We start from the raw sequence: 19,153 nt of genomic DNA, 5'->3' as shown, positions 1-19,153 counted from the left end.
TCTTAGAGACGTTTGATCATAGAAACATCTTCATCTATGGCGCGTACGTGTGACTCAACTTGGTAACCCCCCCCCCCCCCCCCCCCCGTAAGCAATCACTGCCATATACTGTAACAAGGCACATGTAAGTGCAATGAAACCGTCAGCATGCAGGCTGCTACTGACAGATCCCATTGTAACCCTCTATACAGTCAGATGAAAAAAATCAATATTTAACACTTTCACTGTGTATTCATGTCATATTAGAATTAGACAAACAGCTGTTCCCCCCCCAAAAAAAAACAGCGCCAACTCTGCTTGTAGGTTATGTGTGGTATTACAGCTCTGCTCAATTCACTTTAATGGAACTGAGCTGCAATACCGCACACAAACTGTAAAAAAAGAATGGTGCTGTTCCAGGAAGAAATTAGATATGTTTTCTAATCCAGGATAATCCATTTAATGAGCGGAGAAAACCTAGAGCTCTTTTACAGATCGACAGCAGCTTGTTGATGGTTCCACTTTTAGGCTATGTTTCTACACAGTGGGGGAGATTTATCAAACATGGTGTAAAGTGAAACTAGCTCAGTTGCCCCTAGCAACCAATCAGATTCCACCTTTCATTTTCCAAAGAGTCTGTGAGGAATGAAAGGTGGAATCTGATTGGTTGCTAGGGGCAACTGAGCCAGTTTCACTTTACACCATGTTTGATAAATCTCCCCCAGTATTTTTGCTCAGCCACAGAAAGGCTATGTTCACACCCTGTTAAAATTTAGTGGGTGGCTGTCATTTAACGGCAAATAACAGCCGTTATTTCAAAACAACAGCCGTTGTTGTAAAATAACTGCGGCTATCCACTCAATGTCAACAGTGTGTGTTTTCAAATACTGACCAAAATACTGAGCAAAAATACTGTGTGGGAACATAGCTTTAGGATAAATTCACACAATGAGTATTTTCATGTGCAGTCATTGTATGCTTTAAAACACAACCATTTTATGTGAATTATACTGAATTTAAAGCAAATGTACCACTTTCCTAAATACATTTTTTTATATGACCTGGTAGGCGCTGGCACGTAGATCCCGGTGGCACTGTCCATTTTTCAAATCACCGATAGTTTCCGCCATCTGCACCACTTTTTAAAATATGCAAATAGGGCGATGCACTGAAGGCCGGCCCAGCGTTCCCAGTGTGCCGATATCCCTTCCCCTTGGTGATGTGGCCATTCTGCCGGGCTTCTGACAGTGATATCTCGACAGCGGGAGCGGCTCCAGGAGCGGGACTTCGTGCACCAGGGTAAGTATAAGGGTCTCTAGCGGGGGGTCAGCTGGGCTCTGCCCCAGCACGGGGGGTGGCAGGTTCCCATTAATGGGGAATCATTGACCTTTTTTTCGTCTTTGTTTTTAACAGCTATATATATATATATAAGAGCTGTAAAAAAATGCCAAGCACCTATTTTGTAATTTGTCCTTTTTGACATTTTTTTTTTATGTTTGTTGTGCACCTACATTGCTTTAAATAAAATGAACAAAAAAACATAAAAAAACACATATACAATACAGAAAAAAAAAGATGTCCACAGTCAGTATTAACTGCACTGGGGACTCCTGAGTCTCCATTAAAAGTTGATGTTAGTAGATATATGGGTAGGGTGTGATGGAAAATCACTGCCTGACCCCTTTGTTCTTGCAGAGATAAGCCGCCGTCAAAGCTCTCTGTCTGTGACTTACCCCTTCCTCCCCATAGAGAACACAAGGGGAGGACAGGAGAGATAGCTTTCAGCCAAACAATCAGCCAAGAGGTATATAGGTGCCTATCCCTGTATTGTTACAATCACTTACCTGAAAAGAGTGGTTGTTATAGTACCTGTCCTCTAGGGCGGCACTCCATTCCGCTGGATCAAAGCCTGACTCTGCAGAGGTAAGAAAAAGAATCTGACGCATCAAGGAAGACTAGTGGATAATGGAGTGTCCTTCTAAGAAATCAGAATGTTTAGGACTCTATGTCAACCTGCAAGTTGTGATACAGATATACAGCAGGCTGGAATACTACAAGGATCCTAAACAACACCCTCAGCCCTAATTACCTAAAGTGAAAAGGAATGACTCATTTCCCGTCTCTGAAAAATAATTCAGATTCGCAGACACGGGAAGCAGGTTATGTGATAAAGCTTTTTCTATCATTAGTGAAAGTCATGAAAAATGCATTAAAATGAGTCTGTCACCTACGCCAAGTGTAGGCGGCCATCTTGTTTGGAAACCCATAAATCAGGAAAGTGCAGGCAGTCAGTTCACTAGAATTTAGTGACAGCTCAGGATAAGATGCTTCCGGCTTCATATGGGTATGACAAAACAGCTATTACAATTATAACTGATACTGAAGGGGATCCACAGACCGGCACTACTAGCTGTGAACCAGGGAGAAGGATCAGAATTCACTTCTCTATGAGGTGAGTGTGGATGCACGTGAAGAAGTATATGACTATATAACACCGCCACCTATATAACCTATATATCTATATAACTACTATAATACTGCTCCTATATACATGAATATAACTACTATAATACTGCCTCTATATACAAGAATATAGCTACTATAATACTGCTCCTATATACAGGAATATACTGTAACTACTATAATACTACTCCTATATACAAGAATATAACTACTATAATACTGCCCCCTATATACAAGAATATAACTACTATAATACTGCCTCCTATATACAAGAATATAACTACTATAATACTGCTCCTATATACATGAATATAACTACTATAATACTGCCTCTATATACAAGAATATAACTACTATAATACTGCTCCTATATACATGAATATAACTACTATAATACTGCCCCCTATATACAAGAATATAACTACTATAATACTGCTCCTATATACAGGAATATAACTACTATAATACTGCTCCTATATACAAGGATATAACTACTATAATACTGCTCCCTATATACAAGAATATAACTACTATAATACTGCCCTCTATATACAAGAATATAGCTACTATAATACTGCTCCTATATACAGGAATATACTGTAACTACTATAATACTACTCCTATATACAAGAATATAACTACTGGACCTGTCTCCCCCTGCCCTGAGCTTATCTGCAAGATGACATCGTATCAATAAATCATCACAACTGCATTAACCCGGTGAGTGCCGCTGGTCTTTACTTCCTCAATGGCTTGTGCTGATTAAATGAATTGCTTTCTCATTTACGCTGAGCACCACTGTAATGCATGAATGTCACTGAGATTACTCAGCCAACGAAGACTACAACGCTCCTCATCTCACAAAGACACTTAATCTGATAACATAAACAGCTCCACACAAATCACGGGTCACTGATAGTGCCAACACATCTATTTGCTTGTGCATATAACTACTATAATACTGCCTCCTATATACAAGAATATAACTACTATAATACTGCCTCCTATATACAAGAATATAACTACTTTAATACTGCTCCTATATACAAGAATATAACTACTATAATACTGCTCCTATATACAAGAATATAACTACTATAATACTGCCCCCTATATACAGGAATATAACTACTATAATACTGCTCCTATATACAAGAATATAACTACTATAATACTGCCTCCTATATACAAGAATATACCTACTATAATACTGCTCCTTATGCGCAAGAATATAACTACTATGATACTGCCCCTATATACAAGAATATAACTACTATAATACAGCTAATTATGTGCAAGAATATAACTACTATGATGTGAATACGAACAGAAAAAGTGCGTCCAGGAGAACGACCGTTTTCGCATCCAATAACGCTTCTTCCGTCCTAAGCTGGAAGAAGCGGCATTGGATGCGAAAACGGTTGTTTGCCTGGACGCACCTGCACACATCTCCCTCCCCATGTGCATGTAAACTTTTGTCTACAATAAATCATATCGCTTGCTTCAGCTTACTGGTGAGTGCACAATACTTTTTCTATTCGTATTCACATTTACTTATCTGCCTTGACGCTGCACCTCCATAGTGCATTGGATCCGTCTGCTGAACCAGCTTCACACGTACCGTATCGATGCATTTTTAACGCTGCGTTTTTGGTGCGATTTTTACATGCGAGTTTTGATTTTCACATGAAAATCATGTGAAAATCAAAAAGCGCATGTAAAAAATGCACCGTTAAAAACGCAGCGATACAGTACGTGTGAAGCTACCCTAAAAATAATATCCTAGCTCATAGTGCTCCCATTTTCTGTGCTACCAGCCCAGTACACTCTCCAATTATAACTACTATAATACTGCCTCCTATGGATGGATGTCATGCTGTGGTTGGAGGATTTCCAGTAAAACACTTTGCAGTAAACAGTGATCTCACCTTCTCTCTTTTTAAGAAGTTCTGCAAAATATCTAGCAGCAAAGTGTGGAATATCCCGTGGCTGCTCCCTCAGCACCTCCATGGTCAGGCCTTCCAGGAGACTGGCAAAGCCTCGTGGGATACGATAATGTGTATTGGAGAAAGGGATTGACATTGTTCTGGTGTTTGGCCACCGTCCTGTAATTACAATTTGTGTAAAACACGAAATATCAGGAATATCATGGATAATGCCGCACAGGATTCTGACCATCAAAGACATTGTAATCATCATCATCATCATCATAGTGTTTAGAGACATCAGTGCAGTACTCAGGGTGACCTCCAGGTGTCTGCTGAGCCAAGGAAATGGAAAGACGCTGCTACTAGTCACCTATATACAATACTAGAAAATGTACCCTGCGCTGCCCATGTAAAAAGTGTCAGTGTGTTCAGTGAGGTCCTGTACACCTGTAGTATATATTTGGTGGAGGTGCTGTATACCTGCAGTGTATAGTTGGTGGAGGTCCTGTATACCTGTAGTGTATAGTTTTGGGGTCCTGTATACCTGTAGTGTATAGTTGGGGTTGGTGGCTGAATATGTGTAGTGTATAGTTTGGGATGGGGGGGAGGGGGGGTTCTAACATTTATTTCTGTGGATCTGTTGTGAAGCAGCTGGCCCTAGCAACCAATCAGATTCCAGCTCCCTTTGAAAATTAAAGTAGTAATCCTATTGGTTGCTAAGGCTTCCAACTGCCATTACTGCTGGGGAGCTGCAGCACTAATGATGTCACCTGTGTGTGCAGTGTGGACATTTTCCCATTCATTCCTATGGGGTGCTCTTCCCCATCCCCCTCCTCTCCTGTACATCTGTCAAGGACAGGACCTTCGCTCTAACCTTCCCGGGCACCCAATGTAGCAAGGGGGGTGATGGGAGCTCTAGCTGTAGGGGGGGGGGCTGATGGGAGCTCTAGCTGTAGGGGGGCCAATAGGAGCTCTAGCTGTAGGGGGGCTGATGGGAGCTCTAGCTGTAGGGGGCCGGATGTGAGCTCTAGCTGTAGGGGGGGCTGATGGGAGCTCTAGCTGTAGGGGGGCCAATAGGAGCTCTAGCTGTAGGGGGGCTGATGTGAGCTCTAGCTGTAGGGGGGGCTGATGGTAGCTCTAGCTGTAGGGGGGACAATAGGAGCTCTAGCTGTAAGGGGGCTGATGGGAGCTCTAGCTGTAGGGGGGGGGGGGGCTGATGGGAGCTCTAGCTGTAGGGGGGCTGATGGGAGCTCTAGCTGTAGGGGGGGGCTGATGGGAGCTCTAGCTGTAGGGGGGCCGATAGGAACTCTAGCTGTAGGGGGGCTGATGGGAGCTCTAGCTGTAGGGGGGGCTGATGGGAGCTCTAGCTGTAGGGGGGCCGATAGGAGCTCGAGCTGTAGGGGGGCTGATGGGAGCTCTAGCTGTAGGGGGGCTGATGGGAGCTCTAGCTGTAGGGGGGCCGATAGGAGCTCTAGATGTAGGGGTGCTGATGGGAGCTCTAGCTGTAGGGTGCTGATAGGAGCTCTAGCTGTAGGGGGGGGCTGATGGAAACTCTAGATGTAGGGGGGGCTGATGGGAGCTCTAGCTGTAGGGGGGGGGGCTGATGGGAGCTCTAGCTGTAGGGGGGGCTGATGGGAGCTCTAGCTGTAGGGGGGGGGGCTGATGGGAGCTCTAGCGGTAGGGGGGGGCTGATGGGAGCTCTAGCTGTAGGGGGGGGGGGGGCTGATGGGAGCTCTAGATGTAGGGGGGGCTGATGGGAGCTCTAGCTGTAGGGGGGGCTGATGGGAGCTCTAGCTGTAGGGTGCCGATAGGAGCTCTAGCTGTAGGGGGGGCTGATGGGAGCTCTAGCTGTAGGGGGGTTGATGGGAGCTCTAGTTGTAGGGGGGACTGGCAGAAGCTCTAGCTATAGGAAGCTGATGGGAGCTCTAGTAATAGGGGGACTGAGACCAGCTCTAGTTGTGGAGGACTGACGGGTGCTGTAGCTCTATATGATGCATTTACAACAGTGTTTTTCAACTCCAGTTCTCAAGACCCAACAGGTCATGTTGGTTACAATGAACAGCTGTGGCAGTTACTGGTGCACTGACTATAATTATATCACCTGTGAAATCCTAAAAACATGACCTGTTAGTGGGTCTTGAGGACTGGAGTTGAGAAACACTGATTATGACTGAAAGCAAAGGAAACCACATAAACCTGGTACAATGTCTCCCTCCACTGGTGTGTATGTAAAATACAAGTAAATAGCTGAATCATTAGTAACGCCTTCCAAAAATTCACAGGAAATAAAGTCCCTCAGTCATCCTCTCCTGTCAACTATCAATATCTTTCTAAAGACAATGGGGGACATTTATTAAGGAGTCTAATGTGTGTGACTATTCTAATGGGGATTGGTGTATATTTTGTTCCAGTATCTTGAGACTAATTCATTAAAAGGGTAGTGCGGCGCGAAACATTTATTCACTAAAAAAACACACATTAAAAAGTTATACAACGTTGTAATGTGTGTTATGTATGTGAATGGCCCCCTTCCCCGTGTTTCCCCCCACCCACGCTGGACCCGAAAGTGTTGGTGCATTATACTTAACGCATTCGTGTCGACCACTGGCCGCCATCTTGGGACAGTGATGACATCTTCGGAAGGCCGGCCGAACCACTTCAACCGTCCCTCATGCCGGCTCTCCTCTGCCGCTAATAAGCCGCTAATAAGCTAATAAGCTAATAAGCCCTCCAGGCCATAAGATGCTGGCTGAGGCCTGGTAATGCTTTTGACCTCACATCTAGTGTATTTGTGGATTTTCTGCATAACTCATTTCCCCTTTACTCCAGTTTCAGGTATTGTACTGACGTCTGCTAAGCAATTATATCCTCTAAGGCAGACATGGCAAACTCTGCCCCGCGGTGCCATTATTTTTGGTCCACCAGACTTTTGCCTGCGGCCTAGCAGCGTCCAGATGCCAGAAACGTGGTGACGCCGCCAGGTGCCTCCCGCGACCTCTGGAGCGCAGCAAGGGTGAGTCTATGGGGGAGGTCTGGCTACTGTATAAGAGACTTTGGGAGGGCTGGCTACTATATAACATACTATGGGGGAGAGCTGGCTACTATATAACATACTATGGGGGAGGGCTAACTACTGTATAAGAGACTTTGGGAGGGCTGGCTACTATATAACACACTATGGGTAGGGCTGGCTACTATATAAGAGACTATGGTGGAGGGCTGACTACTGTATAACATACTATGGGGGAGAGCTGGCTACTATATAACATACTATGGTGGAGGGCTGGCTACTATATAACATACTATGGGGGAGGGCTGGCTACTATATAACATACTATGGGGGAGGGCTGGCTACTGTATAAGAGACTTAGGGAGGGCTGGCTTCTATATAACATACTATGGGTGAGGGCTGGCTACTATATAAGAGACTATGGAAGAAGGCTGGCTACTGTATAAGAAACTTGGGGAGGGATGGTTACTATATAAGAGACTATGGGGGAGGGCTGGCTAATATATAACATACTATGGAGGAGGGCTGGCTACTATGTAAGAGACTATGGGGAGGGATGGCTAGTACAGTATATAAGACACTATTGGGAGGGCTGGCTACTATATGGGGCACTACTGGGAGGACTGGCTACTATGTAAGACACTATTGGGGGCTGGCTACTATATGGATCACCATTGGGAGGGCTGGCTACTATATGGCTACTATGTGGGGCAGCAATAGTAGGGCTAGCTACTATGTGGGGCAATATTGGGAGGGCTGGTTACTATGGGGGACACTATTAGAGGGGTTGGCTACTGCATAGGGCACAGTTATGGGATTACCTACCTATGGGGGTCCTACGAAAAGGACCTGGGGGTATTGGTGGACAGTAAACTCAACTTTAGTAATCAGTGCCAGGCAGCAGCTACCAAGGCTAATAAAATAATGGGATGCATCAAAAGAGGTATAGATGCTAATGATGAGAACATAGTTTTGCCTCTTTATAAATCACTGGTCAGACCACACATGGTATATACTGTGTACAGTTTTGGGCACCGGTATATAAGAAGGACACACCTGAACTGGAGCGGGTGCAGAGGAGGGCAACAAAGGTCATTAAGGGAATGGGTGGGTTACAGTACCAGCCAGGACAGGTTATCAAGTTTGGGGTTATTTACGCTAGAAAAAAGAAGTCTTAGGGGCGATCTGATCACAATGTACAAATATATGAATGGACAATACAGAGGTCTTTGTAGTGGTCTTTTTACTCCTGGGTCTGTAACCATGACAAGGGGGCATCCTCTACGTCTAGGGGAAAGAAGGTTTCATCATCAGCATCAACGCGGGTTCTTTACTGTACGAGCGGTAAGACTGTGGAACTCTCTGCCACATGATGTTGTCATGGCCGATTCATTAAATAAGTTCAAGGGAGGCCTGGATGTTTTTCTTGAACAATATAATATCACAAGTTATGGGCATTAGATTTCCGGTGATACGTTGATCCGGGGATTATTCTGGTCGCCACTGGGGTCGGGATCGAGTTTTCTCCCTGTGGTGGGGCAATTGTCGCCTGCCTCATGTGGGTTTTTGCCTTCCTGGATCGACACAGTAGGATTTCCCTAGGTTGAACCTGATGGACTCTTGTCTTCTTTCAACCTTATTTACTATGTTACTGCTTGGGGGAAATAATGGGTAACCATTGGGGTTTAACCATATCATAGCAATTTATCTTATCATTTATCATAGTGCACAGTGCTGGGGGATGCACACCACTGACAGTGCCAGGACTACCGTACGCTAATCTGACAGTGCCAGGAGCGCCGAATGCCCTCTTCATTAAATAGGGTTGGCCTGTGACTTTGTCTAATTTTTTTTTTATTCTGGCCCACCGTGTATTTGAGTTTAAAATCCCTACTCTACTAACAAAAGTAATGACTCCAGCTCAGCTGCATTGGAGGAGTCTAAGGTAGTCAGGAATGTACGTCTTGTATCATCACTGGCTCAGCTCCGCTCCTCCTTCCTGCTTAGGGCCAGTTCACACTGAGCAAACACGGCGCAATTCAGCAGCAGAGCTCTCCGCCGCACTCAGTGTCCTGCTTTGAGTGAATGGGAGAGCGCGCACCTGTCCGCTGCCACCACTCTCAGCTCAAAGAATGAACATGTTAGTCCTTTGAGCGGAGAGGAGAGGGAGCGGACGAGCACACGGCCTCTCCATTCACTTACCGCAGCACACTGAGCACGGCGGGATTCCACAGCGGAAATCTCTGCCGCGGAATTCTGACGATCTTGCTCACACTGAGTAAATATTACGGAAAGTCCGTTGTGTAATCCGATGCTCGCACCCGCTCGCGGACAGTGGCAGACGCGCATCTCCGCCCTATGCACGGGCGGATTACTTCCTCCGCCCAAAGAATGAACTCGATCGAGAATGGAGTCTATGGCACGAGCGGAGACACGCGCGCCCGCTGCTGTCCACGAGCGCGTGCGAGCGTCAGATTACACAACGGACTTTCCGTCCTATTTACTCAGCGTGCACTTATAACACTGCAGCTCCGCTCCGTTAGAACACAGGCTGATGTAGTCAGAGATCCACTGCCTGTCCCATCACTGGCTCTGCTTTCCTCCCTGCTTTACACTGCAGCTCTGTTCCATTAGGCCACAACCCTAATAAGTGACTCCAGCCCAGATGCATATTCTATAGGAGTCTGATGTAGTCTGAGATCTTCCTCCTGTCTTATCACTGGCTCAGATCTGCCCACCTCATGCTTTACACTGCAGCTCTGCCCACCTCATGCTTTACACTGCAGCTCTGCCCACCTCATGCTTTACACTGCAGCTCTGCCCACCTCATACTTTACACTGCAGCTCTGCCCACCTCATGCTTTCCACTGCAGCTCTGCCCACCTCATGCTTTACACTGCAGCTCTGCCCCACCTCATGCTTTCCACTGCAGCTCTGCCCACCTCATGCTTTACACTGCAGCTCTGCCCCACCTCATGCTTTACACTGCAGCTCTGCCCACCTCATGCTTTACACTGCAGCTCTGCCCACCTCATACTTTACACTGCAGCTCTGCCCACCTCATGCTTTACACTGCAGCTCTGCCCACCTCATGCTTTACACTGCAGCTCTGCCCCACCTCATGCTTTCCACTGCAGCTCTGCCCACCTCATGCTTTCCACTGCAGCTCTGCCCACCTCATGCTTTACACTGCAGCTTTGCCCACCTCATGCTTTACACTGCAGCTCTGCCCACCTCATGCTTTACACTGCAGCTCTGCCCACCTCATGCTTTACACTGCAGCTCTGCCCCACCTCATGCTTTCCACTGCAGCTCTGCCCACCTCATGCTTTACACTGCAGCTCTGCCCACCTCATGCTTTCCACTGCAGCTCTGCCCCACCTCATGCTTTCCACTGCAGCTTTGCCTCTATGGAAACTTTTACTACTTCATAATAAGATAAACAATATAACCTGCAGTGATTTCCTACTATAATGAGGTGTAACTAGGAAAGGGATGAGGAATACAGCTCCCCATTTTACACTGCAGACCCCCATAGCCCAGTATGATATACAGCCTGCATGTAAACTAATAGATATATCACACACACAAGCCAGAGAAAGAGATTATATAATACATAATAATATATACCATCCAGCTACATGGGGTAATACCATGATTATAATAACAAACAATATAATGACACATTAATTAATTATATATATATATATATATATATATATATATATATATATATATATATATATATATATATATATATATATATTACTGTGACATAATGTGAATAACAACATTGCCATGTACTGTAAGGTAACACAATGAGTACAGCAGCATAACTGATGATGATGATGATAGAGTAGTGAGTGTAATATCTAGCGGTGATATAATAATACACTGTGTATGTGAGGTGATATAATATTACACTGTGTATATATGTATATATAATATGTATATATATTACCGTACCTGCTCCCCCAGACTTTACTCTGTTCAGTTACTCAGGTGGAAGCTTCTTCCTTGTTACTGTCTGTTTCCTTGGCAACCAGAAGGTCACATGACAGATGTACGGGGCGGGACAGGGCTCAGAAAGAGGTATACCGGTTGCTGAGCCTTCCTGTCTCATTGCTGCCTGTTATATACAGTACACACTACAATCCAGCCCTGATATACATTATATATACACAGTATAATCCAGCCCTGCTATACATTATATATACACACTACAATCCAGCCCTGATGTACATTATATATACACAGTATAATCCAGCCCTGCTATACATTATATATACACACTACAATCCAACCCTGCTATACATTATATACACATTATAATCCAGCCCTGCTATACATTATATACACATTATAATCCAGCCCTGCTATACATTATATATACACAGTATAATCCAGCCCTGCTATACAGTATATACACAGTATAATCCAGCCCTGCTATACATTATATACACATTATAATCCAGCCCTGCTATACATTATATACACATTATAATCCAGCCCTGCTATACATTATATATACACAGTATAATCCAGCCCTGCTATACATTATATACACAGTATAATCCAGCCCTGCTATACATTATATATACACAGTATAATCCAGCCCTGCTATACATTATATATACACAGTATAATCCAGCCCTGCTATACATTATATACACAGTATAATCCAGCCCTGCTATACATTATATATACACAGTATAATCCAGCCCTGCTATACATTATATATACACACAGTATAATCCAGCCCTGCTATACATTATATATACACAGTATAATCCAGCCCTGCTATACATTATATATACACAATATAATCCGGCCCTGCTATACATTATATATACACACAGTATAATCCAGCCCTGCTATACATTATATATACAGTATAATCCAGCCCTGCTATACATTATATATACACACAGTATAATCCAGCCCTGCTATACATTATATATACAGTATAATCCAGCCCTGCTATACATTATATATACACACAGTATAATCCAGCCCTGCTATACATTATATATACACACAGTATAATCCAGCCCTGCTATACATTATATATACACACAGTATAATCCAGCCCTGCTATACATTATATATACACACACAGTATAATCCAGCCCTGCTATACATTATATACACACAGTATAATCCAGCCCTGCTATACATTATATATACACACTACAATCCAACCCTGCTATACATTATATACACATTATAATCCAGCCCTGCTATACATTATATACACATTATAATCCAGCCCTGCTATACATTATATATACACAGTATAATCCAGCCCTGCTATACAGTATATACACAGTATAATCCAGCCCTGCTATACATTATATACACATTATAATCCAGCCCTGCTATACATTATATACACATTATAATCCAGCCCTGCTATACATTATATATACACAGTATAATCCAGCCCTGCTATACATTATATACACAGTATAATCCAGCCCTGCTATACATTATATATACACAGTATAATCCAGCCCTGCTATACATTATATACACAGTATAATCCAGCCCTGCTATACATTATATATACACAGTATAATCCAGCCCTGCTATACATTATATATACACACAGTATAATCCAGCCCTGCTATACATTATATATACACAGTATAATCCAGCCCTGCTATACATTATATATACACAATATAATCCGGCCCTGCTATACATTATATATACACACAGTATAATCCAGCCCTGCTATACATTATATATACAGTATAATCCAGCCCTGCTATACATTATATATACACACAGTATAATCCAGCCCTGCTATACATTATATATACAGTATAATCCAGCCCTGCTATACATTATATATACACACAGTATAATCCAGCCCTGCTATACATTATATATACACACAGTATAATCCAGCCCTGCTATACATTATATATACACACAGTATAATCCAGCCCTGCTATACATTATATATACACACACAGTATAATCCAGCCCTGCTATACATTATATATACACACACAGTATAATCCAGCCCTGCTATACATTATATACACACAGTATATTCCAGCCCGCTATACATTATATATACAGTATAATCCAGCCCTGCTATACATTATATATACACAGTATAATCCAGCCCTGCTATACATTATATACACACAGTATATTCCAGCCCGCTATACATTATATATACAGTATAATCCAGCCCTGATATACATTATATATACACAGTATAATCCAGCCCTGCTATACATTATATATACACACTACAATCCAACCCTGCTATACATTATATACACATTATAATCCAGCCCTGCTATACATTATATACACATTATAATCCAGCCCTGCTATACATTATATATACACACTACAATCCAACCCTGCTATACATTATATACACATTATAATCCAGCCCTGCTATACATTATATATACACAGTATAATCCAGCCCTGCTATACATTATATACACAGTATAATCCAGCCCTGCTATACATTATATATACACAGTATAATCCAGCCCTGCTATACATTATATACACAGTATAATCCAGCCCTGCTATACATTATATATACACACAGTATAATCCAGCCCTGCTATACATTATATATACACACAGTATAATCCAGCCCTGCTATACATTATATATACACACAGTATAATCCAGCCCTGCTATACATTATATATACACACAGTATAATCCAGCCCTGCTATACATTATATATACACACACAGTATAATCCAGCCCTGCTATACATTATATACACACAGTATATTCCAGCCCGCTATACATTATATATACAGTATAATCCAGCCCTGCTATACATTATATATACACAGTATAATCCAGCCCTGCTATACATTATATATACATTATATATACACACAGTATAATCCAGCCCTGCTATACATTATATATACACACACAGTATAATCCAGCCCTGCTATACATTATATACACACAGTATATTCCAGCCCGCTATACATTATATATACAGTATAATCCAGCCCTGCTATACATTATATACACAGTATAATCCAGCCCTGCTATACATTATATACACACACAGTATAATCCAGCCCTGCTATACATTATATACACACAGTATATTCCAGCCCGCTATACATTATATATACAGTATAATCCAGCCCTGCTATACATTATATATACACACAGTATAATCCAGCCCTGCTATACATTATATATACACACAGTATAATCCAGCCCTGCTATACATTATATATACACACAGTATAATCCAGCCCTGCTATACATTATATATACACAGTATAATCCAGCCCTGCTATACATTATATATACACAGTATAATCCAGCCCTGTTATACATTATATATACACACAGTATAATCCAGCCCTGCTATACATTATATATACACACAGTATAATCCAGCCCTGCTATACATTATATATACACAGTATAATCCAGCCCTGCTATACATTATATATACACACACAGTATAATCCAGCCCTGCTATACATTATATATACACACAGTATAATCCAGCCCTGCTATACATTATATATACACACAGTATAATCCAGCCCTGCTATACATTATATACACACAGTATATTCCAGCCCGCTATACATTATATATACACAGTATAATCCAGCCCTGCTATACATTATATATACACAGTATAATCCAGCCCTGCTATACATTATATATACACACACAGTATAATCCAGCCCTGCTATACATTATATACACAGTATAATCCAGCCCTGCTATACATTATTTACCCAGAATAATCCAACTCTGCTATACATTATATATACACACACAGTATAATCCAGCCCTGCTATACATTATATATACACACAGTATAATCCAGCCCTGCTATACATTATACACTCACCGGCCACTTTATTAGGTACACAATGCTAGTAACGGGTTGGACCCCCTTTTGCCTTCAGAACTGCCTCAATTCTTCGTGGCGTAGATACAACAAGGTGCTGGAAGCATTCCTCAGAGATTTTGGTCCATAGTGACATGATGGCATCACACAGTTGCCGCAGATTTGTCGGCTGCACATCCATGATGTGAATCTCCCGTTCCACCACATCCCAAAGATGCTCTATTGGATTGAGATCTGGTGACTGTGGGGCCATTTGAGTACAGTGAACTCATTGTCATGTTCAAGAAACCAGTCTGAGATGATTCTAGCTTTAGGACATGGCGCATTATCCTGCTGAAAGTAGCCATCAGATGTTGGGTACATTGTGGTCATAAAGGGATGGACATGGTCAGCAACAATACTCAGGTAGGCTGTGGCGTTGCAACGATGCTCAATTGGTACCAAGGGGCCCAAAGAGTGCCAAGAAAATATTCCCCACACCATGACCCCACCACCACCAGCCTGAACCGTTGATACAAGGCAGGATGGATCCATGCTTTCATGTTGTTGACGCCAAATTCTGACCCTACCATCCGAATGTCGCAGCAGAAATCGAGACTCATCAGACCAGGCAACGTTTTTCCAATCTTCTACTGTCCAATTTCGATGAGCTTGTGCAAATTGTAGCCTCAGTTTCCTGTTCTTAGCTGAAAGGAGTGGCCCCCGGTGTGGTCTTCTGCTGCTGTAGCCCATCTGCCTCAAAGTTGGCCGTACTGTGCGTTCAGAGATGCTCTTCTGCCTACCTTGTTTAAGTGGTAACGTGCAGTTGGACAGGTGTACCTAATAAAGTGGCCGGTGAGTGTATATGCACAGTATAATCCAGCCCTGCTATACATTATATATACAGTATAATCCAGCCCTGCTATACATTATATATACAGTATAATCCAGCCCTGCTATACATTATATACACAGTATAATCCAGCCCTGCTATACATTATATATACACACTACAATCCAGCCCGGCTATACATTATACTGTATATATAGAGTATAATCCAGCCCTGCTATACATTATATATACACAGTATAATCTAGCCCTGCTATACATTATATATACACACAGTATAATCCAGCCCTGCTATACATTATATATACACAGTATAATCTAGCCCTGCTATACATTATATATACACACAGTATAATCCAGCCCTGCTATACATTATATATACACACACAGTATAGAAGCCAGGAGAGCAGGTGAGAGGTTAGTAGCTGATGGGGGCTAATGAGGAGGGGGTGGGGGGTATCCTGCACACAGGGAGCCCCGGATATGTCCCGATAAACCTGCGCCCCCCCCCCCTGCAATGATAAGCCCCGCCACTGGCACCAAAGTTCACAGGTTACCCAGCTTTCCTAGCATCCTGTATGTCAGTGTAATGGAGGTCACACAGCTTTCCCAGCATCCTGTATGTCAATGTATAATGGAGGTCACAAAGCTTTCCTAGCATCCTGTATCTCAGTGTATAATGGAGATTACACAGCTTTCCCAGCATCCTGTATGTCAGTGTAATGGAGGTCACACAGCTTTCCCAGCATCCTGTATGTGAGTGTAATGGAGGTCACACAGCTTTCCCAGCATCCTGTATGTCAGTGTAATGGAGGTATCACATTTCCCAGCATCCTGTATGTCAGTGTAATGGAGGTCACACAGCTTTCCCAGCATCCTGTATGTCAGTGTAATGGAGGTATCACATTTCCCAGCATCCTGTATGTCAGTGTAATGGAGGTCACACAGCTTTCCCAGCATCCTGTATGTCAGTGTAATGGAGGTCACACGGCTTCCAGCTGACTTTACTGCACCAAACAGCAGAATTACTACAGTTTGGGACCCTATAGGAGGGAAAAGGGAGGGAAGTCGCTGGATAAGTGCGGAGCCTGAGATGTTTGTCTGGCAGGATCTGAAGAGATGAATTGTAGGTGCAAGAAATCGTCATGGAGGCCGGGGCCGGATGGAGAGGAAAAGGGAAAATGACGTCTTGAGGTCAAAGACGTCACCTGTGAGTCACTAAATAATTTTTTTGTTTTCAGTAGAACATTATCTATTAGGGGTGCAACACTGCTCTATGCCGTAATACACACACTGCTTCCTAGTAACCCGAATCTTGATAAAAGCCCCCTTCCTTCCCCTGGACTGGACTGAGTGCAGTCGGGGCGCTTTTATCAAGATTCGCCCTGTTGCCAAAATTACCTAGAAACTGCCCTGTTCAAGAGTCTGTGAGTATTCACCACCACCACAGTCACAGTAGACTGACGGTACACCATTGCCCCTTCACTCTGGTGAACTTATAATTATTCACTAACTTAACTATAAAAATGAGACATGACGCCATTACTACTTCAAGTGCGTGGGGGTAGGCCACAGCTATTTATTTATTTATTTTAAACCAAACAAGGTAAATGTAACCTGGGGGGTAGGACCCTGCTCGAACACCTTCGTGGCGAGGTCACCGGAATGCCTAAGCCACCGCCGACGCGGTGGGCATGTCCTTGTAGATCTGCCGGGTGGCCTCGCCGCTCCTTCTCCTTCCCCCTCAGCAAGGTCCTTCCCCCGCGCCAAGCTGTGACAAATGTAATCAGAAATAAAACGATCAACAACTCAGAACAAACATAGCAGAAAATTAGGGCGGGTGGGTGGGAAAGCTGTTCCTCTCTCAGCCAACACGCTGGTGTGGTGACACGTGCTACCAGCCAGCTCCCTTTATCAACTAGTGCCCTCCCCCTGCCCTCCCCTTCCCTTCTCACATGACTCCCTCGTGCTAGGGACTTGCTACGCTCCCTGTTCCCCTCAGTCACAAGCAGTGCCTCTTAGTCAGAGCCACTGCTCCACACACACCGCAACCTTGGAAAAACCTCCCCTTTTTTTATGGGTGGTGGGTCCTACCATCCGGGAGGGTCACTATACCACTCTGGCCATCATCCGTGACTACATCATCATCCGTGACTACATCATCCCAAGGGACCCAGTAGCATCCAGGCAGGACACTGACCACAGGGGAAAATAGTACAGCCGATCTGATAAAATAAAAGCAGGCGTGCCATTACACCTGTGTGCACACCAGGCACTGGCGTCACATGACAAGATCCCAGGGTCTGGCTCTATCTCAGCCAGTGGTGGCGTCACACTTCACCACCTAGCAATTGACCGTCCGCTCCTCCGATATAACATCACACCGGGGGTACACCACACCTTCATACAATACTTCACACTTGATAAGTTACCTAACACTGTAGAGTTTAGATCTGTAGTGAGAGTAGGAGGAGTGATACAGCTGTGCTGCCTGAGTTGTATGATGAGAGGTAGAAGAGAGGATCAGAAGAGCAGAGAGGAGGGTGTTCAGAGAGTCCCAACCCAAGTAGTACTGTGCTCTGCCGGAACTTCAGAGGTAGAAATAGAAGAATACTTGAGAGTAGAGAGAATACTTGTGCCTGTGCTTTGACTCTTTGATCTTTGCCCCACCTATTGCCCATCAGTGCTGGGAGACCCGTCCTAGAGGGTGACACAAGTCGCAGACCTTGTTACCTGGGATGAGTGGAATGCTGAGGGTTCCCTGCTGACACCCGCGCTGCAAGATAGAGTTCATAGGCTTCTAGCAACTAAACTTTATCCGGATCAGTTCCTTTACTTTTTATGGATACTGTCCTGCACTGTGTTTCCTCTGGTCCACGGCGTTGGTTAGGATGATCCCTGACTTGTCCTGTTTAGTTGAAGCTTAACATTGCATAGTGTAGAATAGAGTTACTTGAAAAGAAATTGTAGAAAGATACATGTGCTGTCGTCTACATCTAGACTGCACAACTTAGACTGGGCACCTGGCAGGAGCCAGGGCCCAACTGGACTGCTGCAGAAAG

General features: G+C 43.6%; 1 protein-coding gene across 3 annotated transcripts in view; it reads right to left on the bottom strand.

Moving 5' to 3' along the window:
* The window catches only part of SPA17 (sperm autoantigenic protein 17), a 56,302-nt gene extending 44,874 nt beyond the window's left edge, over nucleotides 1-11,428 (bottom strand). For all 3 annotated transcript variants that reach the window (XM_069948182.1, XM_069948183.1, XM_069948184.1), the window contains exons 1-3: nucleotides 11,347-11,428; nucleotides 4,371-4,547; nucleotides 1,824-1,894 (exon numbers count right to left, since the gene is read on the bottom strand). In XM_069948182.1, coding sequence (XP_069804283.1) covers nucleotides 1,824-1,894; nucleotides 4,371-4,524 — 225 coding nt within the window. In that variant the 5' untranslated portion in view covers nucleotides 4,525-4,547; nucleotides 11,347-11,428. The remainder of the gene's footprint in view (nucleotides 1-1,823; nucleotides 1,895-4,370; nucleotides 4,548-11,346) is intronic.
* Between the last annotated feature and the right edge of the window lie 7,725 nt (nucleotides 11,429-19,153).

This window comes from Dendropsophus ebraccatus, chromosome 12 (genome assembly GCF_027789765.1).
Source record: "Dendropsophus ebraccatus isolate aDenEbr1 chromosome 12, aDenEbr1.pat, whole genome shotgun sequence".
NCBI lineage: Eukaryota > Metazoa > Chordata > Amphibia > Anura > Hylidae > Dendropsophus > Dendropsophus ebraccatus.
The sequence above is the reverse complement of the archived record's forward strand: the minus strand, read 5'-3'. Positions and strand labels throughout refer to the sequence as shown.